The 15876-nt window shown below is 39.9% G+C and overlaps 1 protein-coding gene across 2 annotated transcripts; it reads right to left on the bottom strand.

Annotated features, from left to right (window-relative positions):
* Window positions 1–2667: 2667 nt before the first annotated feature.
* On the bottom strand, window positions 2668–12776 carry LOC119743448 (microtubule-associated protein 1B-like). Of its 2 annotated transcripts, XM_038219851.1 has the most exons (4): window positions 12607–12776; window positions 7775–8314; window positions 7295–7726; window positions 2668–2997 (listed from the first exon to the last, which is right to left on the bottom strand). In XM_038219851.1, exons 2-4 carry the CDS (start codon window positions 8021–8023, stop codon window positions 2881–2883), a joined length of 798 nt encoding a protein of 265 aa, XP_038075779.1. In that variant the 5' UTR covers window positions 8024–8314; window positions 12607–12776; the 3' UTR covers window positions 2668–2880. The 2 variants fall into 2 exon arrangements, with proteins under 2 accessions (XP_038075779.1, XP_038075778.1); XM_038219850.1 differs by having other exon boundaries at window positions 7295–8314; window positions 12607–12775.
* Window positions 12777–15876: the final 3100 nt, after the last annotated feature.

The following is a 15876-nucleotide window of genomic DNA, read 5'->3' on the forward strand; positions in this document are numbered from 1 at the left end:
TGTAGTATATTGACAACGAGTGGGGTATTTTACAGAGTGGGAGTATGCATCCCAACACTTGGAAGTATATGGACCAGGAAGTCAAATATAAAGATGCTATGAAAAAATCGTAAGTATTTGCTACATAATAGTCAGTTAAATGATCAAAGCACACTATCGATTATTTCAGAAGATACTTATTAATGAAAGAGCAATTAATATCTTTAAATTACTTTCATGAAAGAAGGAGTACAAAATCTTAATCTACAAAATATTTACTTCTTTATAATTATGAAAGAGAGTTGTGACTCACCAAACTGCTTTACACCTGGTAAGACATAGTGGATTTTCACATCCAGACAATGTACATTTGTAATAAATCACACCAAATCACAGCCACTTTCTGTCATGCATCTAATGTTTGAACTGAAACTTGCGTGCTCTTCTAATGCAGACAATTAATATCAGCATCAACTTGTTCTACAAAGTTTTCCCAATTTGCATGATTTAATTAGGCATGATTTTGTGTATGAAATCTATTCATACATAATATCAGGCCGCCCTCACTTTTGCATAAGTAGTTCTTGAAAGTAGGCCACATAGTGATCCCGTGAATTTTTTTGTACTCGACGACCAAATTCACTGCATTTTTATAGCAATTTAAAATACAGCTCTGAAAAAAAATGGCATGAAATAAAAAGGAGCTTGAAAACTGGGCAAGGAGAAAGCAATAAAATTTCAAGACCCAGAAATGTTTACTTATCATGTGTGAGTGTATCATGCTTTATGTTTAACATTGGAGTGAAGAATAATTGCTCACTTTTCTCTTAGGCCAAAAAAAAAAAGTCTCCGGTTTCTGGTATGGAGCTTGTCCAAAAAGTGGTGCGGCGACGCGGCTTTTTTTTTTTTAACCCAACTTTTTTGCTTCAAATGTCGGCTGATGACTGCAAATGGTGCCCGACTAAACTTAGTGCAAATATATGGGAGTCCAGAGAGGCCACATAAAGCTTATTCTCAATCATAACCCCATCTAAAAACACGTTAAAATTGTGCAGCAGCAGGATTCCAGTCAAACCAGTGAGTTTGGCGATTTTGAGACATCATCTTTCATTGAAAAAAAAAACTTTTTCATTTTGCCGACACGCATGGCTACGGCGACGCGCGCGCATACCAGAAACCGGAGACTTTTTTTTTTTGGGCCTTATGTATGAAAGCCTGACGCAAAGTCAGGACAATTGTACCATCAAAAAACAAATTGCTATTGATGGGTTCTGTTGATATCTATTGATATCTCATATATATCCGAGCGCAGAATTTGCATTTTAAGCACAAAAAACTTCACAGCGTGCTTAGACAGAATGATTCACTTTCTGTGATAAATTCTTTAACCCCCTAAAAATGGAAATGTGAAGGTTATTTTTAATACACATGTAGACCATCACTGCTATTTTTAATACCTTAAGATAAAAAAAAATCACTTGTGAGGGGCTTACAGGTTTAAAAATAAATTCAAAATCTCATTCTTTGGAATACTTTTCTCGCTTCATAAATGTACATTAAAAAAATATTAAAATATACTTTGAACTCAAATGATGTATTTTTTTAATACATATTCTTTCCCAAAAGGGATAACATACTCTAATTATGCCTGGCTTGCATTTGACAAAAATATAATACAAAACTTATTCCGGTGCATCTGTTGCATTAATTCTGCAATATCAACTGGGACTCACTTTATCTGTATACTGGAACAGAGAATGTGTATTACATTGTAAGTGTATCATGAAGGAGAAATGTCCATGCAGCATACAGTATTTGTATTGGTGGGATTTCAGCCCCATCCTAAGGTTTGACCAAAAACTGTCCAATCCTTTCTTAATTTTCAACATTATTATTAACTTCTAACAAAAGTCACTTAATGGTTTGATAATTTCTTAAGAAACACACCCACATGTACATGTAGTTGCATCTAATAATGACGGTCTCTTTCTCAAGTATCTTGCCTTTCCACACTATCATCTCGCCTACCGATGATGAATTCAACACCTTGAGAAGAACTAGGTCTGATCGAAGACATGCAAGCAAAGCCGTTCACAGACTTTTACAATTTTTCTTCCAAGGTAGCAGTGTTGTAGTACTCATACTCAAATACTCGTACTCGAGTACTACTCGAGTACTTTTTTTTGGAGTACCGGTACTTGTACTCGTACTCTTACTCAAATGTCAAATTACTCGTACTTGAAATGACAGTAGTCGTACTCAGGCAGCAAAAGGACTTGTACTCGACATGTCGAAATTGTACACGGTCATCAAAGTACTCATACTCGAGTAGCAGAACTCTGGGGGAAAAAACGGTGTAGCTTGACTTACCACCGCCTTATTTTACCGATACTTTCAGTTTGAAATGGTTGATTAGCTTGCCGAGAAATCAAGGTTTCCTGATTTTCCTCTGTGCATGTCCGGGCAAACGCATTTAACAGCTAACCGTGAGTGGTCTGTATATTGGTCTGACTGGGCCTGCGCCAATTGCGCACAATGAACCATTTGCTGTATGGTTGTATTCGGAAATACAAGTACTCGGAAGTACTCGCACTCATACTCGTACTCGGAAGTTCTCGTTCTCGTACTCGGAGACCTGTACTTGTACTCGGAGGTACAAGTACTCATACTCGGTAACCTACCGGTATTCCACAGTACTCGGTACTCGGAAAAAAAAGTACTCGACTACAACACTGCTGGGTACAGCTTCTCAACCCTGGTCCAGATAAGACCAGGGTTGAATTTTACCTGAGAAGAGCGCTTGGCCTGTGAAGAATCCATCTTGGATTCTTGCTAGTGAGAAAGGGGTTCCTGAAATCCCAGGGTTTGACAAAGAGATTAGTGTGAAAGGGCCTACAGTGTCTACATCATCATACCACCACCGCCAAATGCTGAAGTACTTGAGGCCATTATCCCTGCTCCAGACGCCGGCTTTCGGGATGCCAGGTAATCAGACATGTTCACTTTCTTCAATTGATTCTAAAAAATTTAAATAGAGAGAAGGGTAAAAACAAAAGGTAGAATGAATACATATTTTTTTATATCCTTAAAGTTATAATTCTTGACTTTTGTATCATAAGGAATACATGTAGTGCTTTGAAATGTGGAAAGGCAATGTAATGAAATGAATTGACCTATCGCTGTTTGCGAGTTAGCCACGCCCCTTAGACAACCCTATGGAGTTTTTGTACACTAAGTTTTGTTTGTCTCAGATTTTGCACGTTCCGCGTCCATTTACATATCACAGTGTAATTGGACAAAATTTCACAAGCTGCGTTGCCGCGATTCTACTGCGATACGTCAATTCCAACTACAAACAGTACCAGATGGTTTGGTTACAATTTAGATATCATATGATCACAGGGTACATTATTGCGGTAGAACAGTACAACAAATTTTATATGGTAGGCCTAATGGTTAAATTAATTTTTAAACAAATTCACCCATAAATAGCACCAGAGGGTTTTCATCACAAAATTGATATTACGTACTGCACTATTTTGACTTCTTTGAAATGCTTGATCTAGTTGTTGGCAGAATATGAATCATGCATTAATTCAATTCACTTTTATGATCCATATTGAAAATAACAGGAGTCCACTGACAATTTATCTTAAAAAGGAAACCTCTTTTATACGAGAATGATTTACAGCAAACAAGTTGCAGACAAAACATTCTAAGCAATAATTTACACAAAGAGAACAACAAACATGATAAAAGATCCACATTGCTTAAAATAAATATTGTGAAAAAAGAAGTTAAAGAAACAGAAAACATAATCCTATCTGTTTAGGACCGTGTGTACTTTTATCAATAGATGACTAAAATCACATGTTTTTTAAAAAAAATTCACAATTCACCAACATAACTTTCATAAAAAGTATACGTTTGTTCAGTTGTTCAGTTGAGCAAAATTGGCAATTCTAAAAGTGCCTAAATTGTCTGGTTAAAAGTGGGGGATGAGGACATAATACAAGCAGTTGTGAGATGCTGGTGCTTTCATCTCCATATCCAGATGTGCATTAAAGTTGAGTAGTTGACTGATGTTACATGTTAGTACACCCCTGCTTATTTGCTTCCTACATATACACATTAGAGTATTTTTATGCGGGTTGGAAGCAAAATTGGCAATTTTAAAAGTGCATGCCTAAATTGTCTGGTTAAAAGTGGGGGATGAGGAAATAATACAAGCAGTTGTGAGATGCTGGTACTTTCATAGCCATTAAAAACACATGGAGGTGTAAACTTAAGGTCTTGGTCTCGGTCTCAGACCTCCTGGTCTCGACTACAACACTGGTTAGAACACGCTTTACAAACACAGATGATATGCTGCTTTCGGTTTTATCCAATAACTCTGAAGCAACATTTTATAGCCAAGGAGAAATGGTCAATGCATGAATTTCTGTCCACGCTAAGTACATTGCATACATGTAAATGTCTGAAAGACCAAGAAAACTGTGTTTATTTATTGGCTGTTAGCAATCCTAAATGGGAATATGAATGAGATTACATTTGGGTAATTTCTTGCACATTTGATACATTTGTTGTAATTAGTATCCTGTCAATTTATAGCAAAAATTCTGTCTATAGATGTTGCTTTCATAATTATATACGATGACCCCTGTCATTTGAAATGCATGAAATGCAGGTAAAAGGATGACCATACGGTAGCAACAGTGAAATGTGACAAAAGTTAGACCTACATGTATATTCACAAACTATGTGATTAATAACATGTTTGGGAAGTCGAAAGGCTCCACTTGAGAGACATCCGGAATGCATTAAAGTACTTGCCAGCCGGTATATGCATGAGTGCTTTTGCTGGCTATTTACCTTTCTGGCGGGTCACAATACATGTTGGCACCTGACACAGCCAGCAAGCTATGGGTGGCTGGATTTCAAGTGCACAGTCTCAACATTTATCACAGAGCCAGGAAAGCTATAGCTGAGCACTACCTAATGTATCATATCCAGACAATATTGTACAGTGTGCATTGTGTCAAGATGAGTAGTTGACTGATGTTGTTTGTTAGTCAACCCCTGCTCATTTACTTCCTATATTCAACATTAATTTAAAGTATTTTTATGCGGGGTTGGGTGCCTCAATTGTCTGGTTACATGTGGGGGATGAGGACGTAATAAAAGCAGGTGTAAGATGCTGGTACTTTTCCATTAAAACCATTGAGAAGTCACCTTTTACTCACAAATCTGAAAAGTGGAGGGGATTTCATTTCCAAGCAGTATTGGCAACTCGGGACAAATAATAATATTATAAGGTCATCAGGTCATGTGAATATCAACCACACGGCTTAACAAAGCAACAGGTTTCTGAGGTGATATTGACTTAAGTTGCTGACCTAGAGCCCTTATCGTGAACTCTGGTTAATCATTATATTAAAGGGTTGACTTTTTGTTGTTTCTTATCGGATAGCATCATCGCCCCAACTGTCCAACTTTTGTTTGCTGCACGTACCCCATACCTGTACAAAACAAACCTGATTTACAGACTGAGTCTATAATGAGCTCATAAATATGACATATACCATTCAGTATTTTGTACTTAGTGATATTTGCATGTGGGATAACGACATATTTATTAGCCTTTTCACATATTTACAGGAGTCTGTAGCTCATAAATTTGACATACCCTTTTAATATTTTGTATTAATTAAGTGATATTTGCATATAGGATAATGACATAATTTATTAGCCTTTTCACACATGACTAAATATCTGGGGTTACATGGCCACCCTGGTTTGGTTCATCAGGGGTGAAAGAGGGTCCAGGAAGGGTTCAAGTCACGAAAAAGTGTGCTTAGAATTACATGCGAGTCCAAAGTAAAAAAAAAAAAATACCAGTTGATTGTCTGGGCGTTTTTTTCGAAGAGAGGAGGAGGGTCTTTTTTATTTTATTATGTTTTTTTCCAAGATGGTTGCCGGTAGCTTTTACATTAAAAACGGCCAGACAATTTTTCAGTTCAAAATTACTGCCAGCTGTTAATTTAAAAGTATTCTGCCAATAATCCACACATGTTCTATTGTATCTTTTCAATTGCATTTTCACTTCAACAAAACTAACAAAGCTAGCTCACCACTCAGGTAATGGTCCCAAAGATCGCTGATAATGTCGAATAAATAAACTGGTTTTCATGTATGGGGAATCAAAAAGTTCAATATTATACTTTTTGTACCTTTTTAACATACTGGGTAAAATCTTGACAAAAGGATTATGAATTTCCAAATTCAGAGGGGGTAAATGTCTTCAAAGGAACTTCAATAGATTACCAATGTGTGATCCGTCTTTGTTCTGGTTCACGCGCTGGTCAGCGCATTAATGCAAATTAACATACACTTAAGCTCTGCACGTGAACCAGAATACGCAGGAAAACTTTGGTACTAATACCGGTAACTGCCCATTTTGAAAAAGGATGCGGCTTCAATAAAAGGATGGGGGCGGGGACGATCAACTGGTATTTTTGGGGGGGTCCGCTCATAAGTCCGACGCCTCATAGGTCCGACGCCTCATAAGTCTGACGCCTCATAGCTCCGACGCCTCATAGCTCCGATGCCTCGTAGGTCCAACAAATTAAACGCCTCATTTTTCCGACGTCGGATTTATGAGGCGTCGGACCTATGAGGCGGAATAAATAAATTTTATGCCTCATAAGTCTGACGCCTCATAAGTCCAAAATTTCGGACTTATGAGGCGTCGGACCTATGAGGCGTCGGACTCATGATACGGCCCCTTTTTTTTTACTTGGCCTAATATGTTGGTTTGCATTGAAATTGATGTGTTCGAGGAGTTAACTACTGAGAAAAAACATTCACTCTCCAATATCAAAATCTTCTGTTACTTGATGAAGAGGAACAGGCCACATTGACCAACGAATAGCCATACATTCAGTTTGCTTTGGTTGCATACACACAAACATACATGTTTGTGAGGAGCAGGCTCCAAGCCCAAAGCAATCACTTAATAACAAAGGTGAGTAGGATGAACAGAATGAAAACAAAATATCACTCGCCTTAAAATTAAATTTAATCAACCAAAAATATAATTTTACATACCCACACAGAGCATCAACTGGCGAACATTTTTTAATCTCATCCAAATGGTTCCAATTTCCCAAATTCTTATATTTTTAGGGTGGGGGAGGTGGGGGTGTTGAGAAAAAATTGTGGTTCTGGTGCAAACAGAAATAAACAGAAGTATCCATTGTGGCGATATCTCTAATCCCCACCCCTCTCCCCACAAACAGGAAATTTTTATGCTTACCATCTTTTGTTTGTGCTTCTCATGTTTCACGTTGATTGGTGGCGGCTTGGACCTGGCCTCAATCCAGGCTCGATACTTCATGTTGCGCGGGGGAGGGTCCACTGTCTCTGGTGAGAAGCTCACGCTGCGTGGCCGCGATTCAGACACGACGTCTTCTCCCGAGTAGCCAATCGTGGCAGAGCGGCCTCGTATACAGGACCTGGTGGGGGAGCAGGGCAATGGACTCAGTTGATCATCGTTTTCTTCCTCTTCCTGAACATCCTCCTCTTTGCTTTTAATCTTAATGCGGGTGTCCTGGATATCGGCACAGGCCGACAGGGACCGTCTCCTTCTTCCCGGTCTGAAGGTAGGCGGAGGGACCGCTACAGCCTCTTCGCTGGTGTCTGATTCCGAGTCAGTCTCATCTTTGGCAACATCCTCCACTTCCTTGACCTCTTTGGTCGGCTTCTGCTTTTTGGCAACATCCTCCACTTCCTTGACCTCTTTGGTCGGCTTCTGCTCTTTGGCAACATCCTCCACTTCCTTGACCTCTTTAGTGGGCTTCTGCTCCCCTGCATCATTTGGTTGAGTCTTTTTGTAGGAGCCGTCCTGGCTTTTAAACTCCTCGCTAATCTTCTTCTCGTTGTCCCTCTTCTTGCTGTTGCCGCCGCCGAAGATCTTGATGTTCAGCCGTGACTTGGATTTCTTCTTTTTGTCGCTCTCGGGTTTCTCCTTATTGTTTGAAGACATTTTGACAGCTGTTGTGAATCTCCCCAAATCTGATGCACAGTCCAAAATGAATTGCTGCCTGAGTGATATCAATGCCACGGTAAAAACACAAGGATCCTGCAAAGCATGGTCCGGCCCAAGTCTCTGACTTGTACCCTAATTGTCACTTGAAGTTTCAAGTTAGCAGTTATATTGTTTTCTTTAAGATTATCGAGTTTCTCTGTGAACAGTGTTACGTTGGTACAGTGCAGTGTGGGCACTGCTACATGTTCACTGTAGCTTCAGCATTTTCTACTCTGGTTTCAAAATTAGCTGCAAGATAAAATATACAAAAAAATGGAACAGTTATCAGCAAGGCCAACTTGTGTACAAAGTGCAAAGTACATGTATTTACCTACAAATTAAACTTTTCAAGTAATTGCATCTACATGTAAACACTTTTAGCTGGGGTACTGTGTCAAGATTACCCGATTTAGATAATCGGGGCAAAAAGAAGTCTTCTCAGTAAGTGACATCCATAATATTATCATGACATCAGAAATAAAAAATAAATCAGTTTGAAAAACTTTTCAAGAACTACATCATGAAACTTCCTTGACTTGGACTTTATGTCTTCACCGCACATTTCAGCCAAACTACATGTACGACCAGCCACAGCTTAAGTATATTTTGGGGGGGGGGGGGGAGAGGGCTTAAGTGTGACCATTTTGAATGAACATGGTTCACTTCGGTTTTTGTGTGTTTGTTTTTCCTAACTTTTCTTGAGTAGTCTTTGTAGATGAGCTCCAAATTCAGAAACACCTGCATTAGGCAGAGTACAAAGTATAAGTTTCTCCGGCCTTTTTTTAAAAATGAAGGAGGCGGGGCCTCCCCCCCCCTTCTTCCCCCCAAGATGGGAGATTTTCCAAGATGGCAGATGGGTTTTTCAATTTCCTCGACTATTCAGCAGATACAAAATTGCGTACAAAACGTCAGTTTTGTTGCAAACAAATAAAAAGACAATAGATGTCAATGTACTGACAATAGATGTGCAAAATGTATGAATAAAAAAAATAAAAAAAAGGAGGCTGACTACAATAACTTAATTGATTTAAATAAAGTTAGTAGGTTTAGCTGGAAATTGAAATACACCTTTTGAGATTTACAACAGATTTCTCACAAAATACTAGTACTTGAAAGATCGTTACAACATACGAAAAAGAAGATCGTTAAATAATATAACTTCCTCCACACATACGGTTACCTTAAAAATTCAGAAACTGTAAGTTTCAAGGTATGGTTATGTGTTGGTTGGGCCAAAAAAAAAATAGTTCTGCTTCCAGTTACCCTACCTACTTTATTTTGACAGCCCCTACCGGTACCCTAATTTTTTGTGGGGAAAAAATGAGGAAAAAAACCAAAAGCCATCAATTACTACCTTTTACCCTTGACTACACACTCACACTTCCATATGATCGTACACAACAAAAAATTGCAAAAATAAAAATAAAATAAATTCCCTACCTGCCAACCCTTTTTTCAAATGCCATGTAATCAGAAGTAGAATATATTTTTTTTGGCCTTATTATTCTCGATAGCTGTCATTCCAAACACAAATTTCTTATCAAGAAGTTGCTTCGAGTGCTGGTGTGCTAGGGTCGCCACCTGTTACTTAAAAAAGTAAAAAATATTTTGTGGGGCCTGATTTTATCATGTTAGGCCAAAAAACAAAATAAGTCGGTCTCTGGTCAGCGCGCGCGTCGATTTTAAGCATGCGCGTCGATCTTTTTTTTTCCAAAATGTTCCGCGGTAGCTCCAACAGCGCCCTCTATTTCCGCACCTCCTCAATTTTTTTTTACCAAAGAGCACCAAGGAATGGGAAATTGCACCAAGGCAAATGATCGAAAGCACCAAGGCAGATTATGGAGGCCACCAATGTACATGAGGACACCAAAAAAAGCAAAATAGTACCCACCTTGTCTGTACAATCCAAGCTGAAGAAAAAAAAAAAAAAAGGGAAAAAAAAAAAAAAAGCCGCGTGGCCGCGTCAATTCCGGAACTTTGGTCTGACCAGAGACCGAATATTTTTTTTTTTGGCCTTACACAGTCACTAGATGCCTTTTTTGCTGCACTAGTCTAAGTTCTAACAAAGTTAAATGTATCTTGACAGTATGGCTCAAAACGTGAAGGCTTTATTAATAATAATAATGATAATAACCGTATTTATAAAGCGCCTTTTCCAAAGGATACAAAGCGCTAGGGGAGAATGCAACCAAAAACCTAAATGTGATTATCTATACCCAGTCGGTGGGGGACAGGGGACCAGCCCCCACCCCAACATCTTAAAGCGGGGAATATCATTTTGTCCCCCCCCCCCCCACTTTTTCTTCCCCAAATAAAAATTGTAGCCTACTATAATAATCTTTTGCTCAGAATAGCTGATTCAATGACTCCAAACTTGAAAATGATGTTTAAAAGATGATCTTTAAGTTGTTCAAACAATACAGTGGTTTTATTATCGTGGTCAGAAATTGCCTCAGATAGGGCCACAGAAATTGCTTTTCTATAACTGCATGTCTTCTCAACTAAATCTCCATTTACATTTAACTCCCCACATTTTCAACCCCAACACAAATACGCCCTACCCGATCTATGATCGGGTAAATCAGCTTGTCCAATATAAGAGCAAAATATATGTATTCACTGCTTGAAATACAGTTAGGCTCACTGGCATGGGGTGAGGTGGACTTTCTGTGACATGACTCCGATCTGTAAAAAATGGAAACAATCACAACTCAAACGTCCCAAATTGTGGCAATCTTCTGAAAAATGTGTACCTTAACGGGCAGTACCTGAACTCAATTTAATTAATGCAATTAAAGTGTTGCCAAAGGCAAGGTTTTGATATCTGAGGAAAATCAAGACCTTAGCTAGGCAAAAAAATATATATTTCTGCTTCTAATTAGGCCTACACAGCATGTTTTTGTTTCCTGAGGTTGCAGACTTTTTGGGAAGTGGGAAGTTTTTAAAGAATAACATAAAAAGGTGTCCTCAACTACCCAAACCCCACGATTCCCATATCTGGCCATCACTAATTGTTCTCTTCAGTGACCTATCAGCCATCAGAAAGTACGAAAGCCCATTAGCGCCACTGCAAGTATATAAGTTGCGGATTATTTAATTCGTTATTACGGATTATTAATTCGTTATTACGGATTACTAATTCATTATAACGAATTATTAATTCGTTATTACGGATTATTTAATTCGTTATTATGGATTACTAATTCGTTATAACGGATTATTTAATTCGTTATTACAGATTATTAATTCGTTATTACGGATTAATAATTCATTATTACGGATTATTAATTCGTTATTACGGATTATTTAATTCGTTATTACGGATTACTTATTCGTTATAACAGATTATTTAATTCGTTATTATGGATTATTAATTCGTTATTACGGATTATTAATTCGTTATTACAGATTATTAATTCGTTATTACGGATTATTTAATTCGTTATTACGGATTACTAATTCGTTATAACGGATTATTTAATTCGTTATTACGGATTATTAATTCGTTATTACGGATTATTAATTCGTTATTTATACGGATTACTAATTCGTTATAACTGATTATTCAATTCGTTATAACAGATTAATTAATTCGTTATTACGGATTATTTAATTCGTTATAACGGATTATTCATTCTTTATAACGGATTATAATTCGTTATTACGAATTACTCATACGTTCTGAGTCATTACTCGGCAAGTATGGCACAGGAGTGCAAACGTTGTATGCAAAGATATAGCGCTGCTAGCGGCGATATACATAGGCCCCTGGTCACGTGCTCTCCACGTGTGAGAACATCAGACTTAATTCGTATAATAATGAATTATTAATCCGTAATAACGAATTAATAATCCGTAATAACGAATTAATAATCCGTAATAACGAATTAAATAATCCGTAATAACGAATTAATAATCCGTAATAACGAATTAATAATCCGTAATAACGAATTAATAATCCGTAATAACGAATTAAATAATCCGTAATAACGAATTAATAATCCGTAATAACGAATTAGTAATCCGTAATAACGAATTAATAATCCGTAATAACGAATTAATAATCCGTAATAACGAATTAATAATCCGTAATAACGAATTACATAATCTGTAACATATATACTTGCAGTGGCGCTAATGGGCTTTCGTAAGAAAGTGATAGATATGTCCTAAAAAAAAAAAAAAAAGAGTCAAATTTAGCAGGGAAAATATTGAAGTTTTTACTGAGAAAACTTTAAGAAATTTTCAGACCAGTCTCAGTCATACATAGGGTTTGTACACCGGGTGACAAGTGATGGTCGGATATGGGAATCTTTCCATGGACAATAATGATGGAGGAAAGAACACACGTAGCCCGACTGCATCTGGCCGTACAGTACTATCGCAAGCTCTGTACGGCCAGATGCAGAACACACCGTATTGTCGTCAACATTGTGTTGAAAGAACGTCAATTTAGTTAGTGTCAAGTGGTCAGTCCATTCATGGAGGAAACCCTAATGCCCCTGGTGATAATAAAATAAAAGCGGCTTTAATTCACTTACTCAGTGCGTACAGGCCTTTGCTATGTGCGAGCAGCAGGCAAAAGGTGTTCGGAGCGTTTGTGATTGTGTACATACACCGCGTACCGCAGCCGTGCGTACTACTCTGCACGTAAACACAGTGACTCATGTACATTACAGGTAGTGCACCACGGGTGTACGTGAATGAGTGCACGCACGCACGCAGTGAGAATTACGTTGTTTACATTTTGTGGGTGGGATCGATCCGGGTCGGCTCAATTATCAAAACCTCGTTTTCGTTCCGGAGTCGTCTTCCGCTAGAATATATTATATTATAAAATCTTTAAGTACTTAAGCCAAAGAAAATACTCTACAACTTGGCCTCATAATATTTAATATTTACATGATTCGACACTGAGCTTTTGTCTTTCACTTCGGGGGGCATTAAATCGTGAAACTGGAGCTTAAAGCCAAATCGGGAATGAAACCGATGTGTGTAAAAGTCTTTTGCGGATTACGGTCGCGGCGTGTGGCGCCCTCAGTTGGCGCACGGATTCCGTTTCACTTTTTTTTTCCATCATCGGAGCTCCGGAGAGCTAGAGATGTTAATTTCTCGCGCGCTTTACATACACCAACAAATCGTGTTTAAAACGATATATACTCGGTGCTGTCCGAAGGCTATCGTTTATCACAATAACTTGGGAATCCTGTAGCGTTCCCATCTCCTGCCTCCAAGCTTTCCTGTTTTGAACAAAACGCTTGGCCTGTACAAAGTTCATCAATCATGCCGGAATTCTGGTCAAACCACTTTTTCTGACGCCCCCTCTTCCTTGTTCCCCATCTTTCCTTCCATGATCTGGACAGCCAACATCTGACGATAACGTGACCAAACTAGTCCACATGTAGCTTCCTTTTCGGCTCTCCTAGGCCTAGCAGCTGCCGCTCCACTCCTTTTCGGGCAGTACCGTATACAGTTAAACGCATGCAGGCTATATACAAGACAGTGGGCCAACTATAAAATGCTTCTTCTTCTTGCGTGTGAAACCCCCCAAAAAGTAGTTAGGGTGATTGGTGAGAAGCTACTCTCGAGTTGCTGCATCTGCATCAACATCGATCAGGCCATGGTACTCGTTCAGAGGGCGATAGAGGGGGTACTCGAAGATAATGCGGTCAGCAGTCTGCTACTCCGCTCCGCATTCACAAGCTGGGATCTGGAATAGGCCCCACCTCCACATGTCAGCATTGAAACGCCCGACTCCGCCGGTGCGAAGCCTGTTGAGTTTAACCCATGCCTACAGTACATGCTGACTCAAGTTGATTAAGGCAAAGCGGTTCCGTGTTGACGGTACAAAGCCAGAGTCGGTGCACAGTGCTGGCCTTATTTCGGCAAACTACATGTATAACGGAAGCACGGTGAGACAATACAGAGCCTGAGTTGGGCCTTTGACCGTGACGTGCAGGGACGGCAAACCATGATGACGGCAAGACAGAGCCTTTATCGAGCAAGTACCGGTCCTTTTGCCGCAACCGTAACGGCAATACGGTCACGGTACAGAGTCTTATATGGGCCTGTGTTGGCCCTGTCCAGGCTAGACACTACAGAGCCTGACTCAGGCCAGTGCTGGCCATTTTACGGCAAACCATAACGGCAAGAGCACAGAGCCTGAATCGGGCCAGCCTTAGTGCCGGGGCCCCTCTACGGCACACCATAACATCAAGATAGTACAGAGAGGCGGGCTAGTACTGGTCCTTTTACGATAAACTAACGGCTAGACGTATACAGAGCCTGAATCAAGCCAGTGGAGGCCCTTTTAAGACAAACTATATAACGGCAAGACGGTACGTAGAGCCTGAATCGGGCCTGTGCTGGTCCTCTTACAACAAACCATACCGGCAAGGTACAGACTTTCTGCAGAGCTATGTGTTGAAAGAGGTGGTGGCCACGTTGAAGGCATTGGGCCATGAGGGCTTAAACTTCAACAATGTGAGTGGTTAAATCACTGTGTCAAAAGTGGATTAATTGCTTTAAAGAAAGCGTGTCTTCTTTCTTTGAATTAAGCCGTTCCATACGCCCAGAATACCAGTTCCCCCTTTGCACAAACTTGGCCCAGTGAGGTTTTGACCCTTAATAATTTGACAGGATAACAACAAAATATGCTCATTCATCCGTGGCCACAGACACACAATCAAGGCATCATTGGAAAGAGGACACATTGGCGTTTCACATGATCGTCATTTAATTTGAAAATATTCATTAGAATTTTTTATATTTTACATTTACATTTGGGTTTCCTTTTTTTGCTATACACCCTGTTGTACAGCCATCAAAACAGTGGTATCCTTTCCGAGGAATCTGGTGTAGGCCTATAGCCGTCATTATACTGACTTTGCAGACTCCGCACCCTCTTCCTCAGTAACATCACGGATGGGTGTCCTATAAGGGTCCGATCCTCAGCACACGTACGAACGGCTGCTAAGTATGCTAGGCCTACGACTCGCGGGTGCTGTGAGAGACCGAATTTGACTTTGTTGCCGACATCGCTCGTCTTGTCGGTGGAGAAGACGTAAGCTCTGCCTCTCGGCGTGGAAGGGGAATGTAAAAAGATTGGCCTGCTGATCAATGCCAGGAAGAGTCATGTGCTTTAACATCAACACGGTGGGTGTAAAATCAACACGAAGGATGGCCCTACCCTATAGCCGTGAGAAAAGACTGCAAGTACCTTGGTTATAGGACATCAGAGTGAGGAAAGCACAGGCTTGGAAGGCTTGCCAAACTCTACGGATCTGAGGCATGGACCTAGGCTACAAAGCAAGAGGCTCGACTCGATGGCTGCTATACTCGCATGCTGAGGATGGCTCTAGACGTGAGTTGGAGAGACAAAGTCAGGAATGGGTTGCTCTACAGCAACCTGCCAAGGATCTCTACAACTATCAGAAGTAGGCGTCTGCGGCATCCAGAGATAGCTGCGAGCCAACTCATCCTATGGGAATCCGCACATGGGGCCGTATCATATTAAGTCCGACGCCTCATAGGTCCAACGCCTCATAAGTTAGAAATTTCCGACTTATGAGGCGTCGGACCCCAATGTAGTAGCCTCTTGAGGTGGGCAGACGTTAACCTACGTGGACCAGCTGCGTCGGGACACTAATACCAATACCTATGTTCCCCCAAATTCTGATGGTTAGGGTTGGGTATTAGGGTTAAGGTTAGGGTTTGGAAACATAGACCTGCATTGGGGAACATAGGTATGCACCCGTTTAAAATGGTGATTGTAAGCGCGGAACTCTGTGGTTAGCAGAGCCATGAAATTG

Source organism: Patiria miniata, unplaced genomic scaffold (assembly GCF_015706575.1).
Source record: "Patiria miniata isolate m_02_andy unplaced genomic scaffold, ASM1570657v1 HiC_scaffold_6, whole genome shotgun sequence".
NCBI classification, from domain to species: domain Eukaryota; kingdom Metazoa; phylum Echinodermata; class Asteroidea; order Valvatida; family Asterinidae; genus Patiria; species Patiria miniata.

Bases quoted from the DNA above. Each gene is read 5' to 3' on its own strand.
- LOC119743448 (XM_038219850.1), bottom strand. From the start codon at position 8,023: ATGTCTTCAAACAATAAGGAGAAACCCGAGAGCGACAAAAAGAAGAAA. The intron at 2,998-7,294 runs GTAAGCATAAAA...TAAATTTTTTAG, and splicing joins AGAAGCACAAACAAAAGATG to AATCAATTGAAGAAAGTGAA.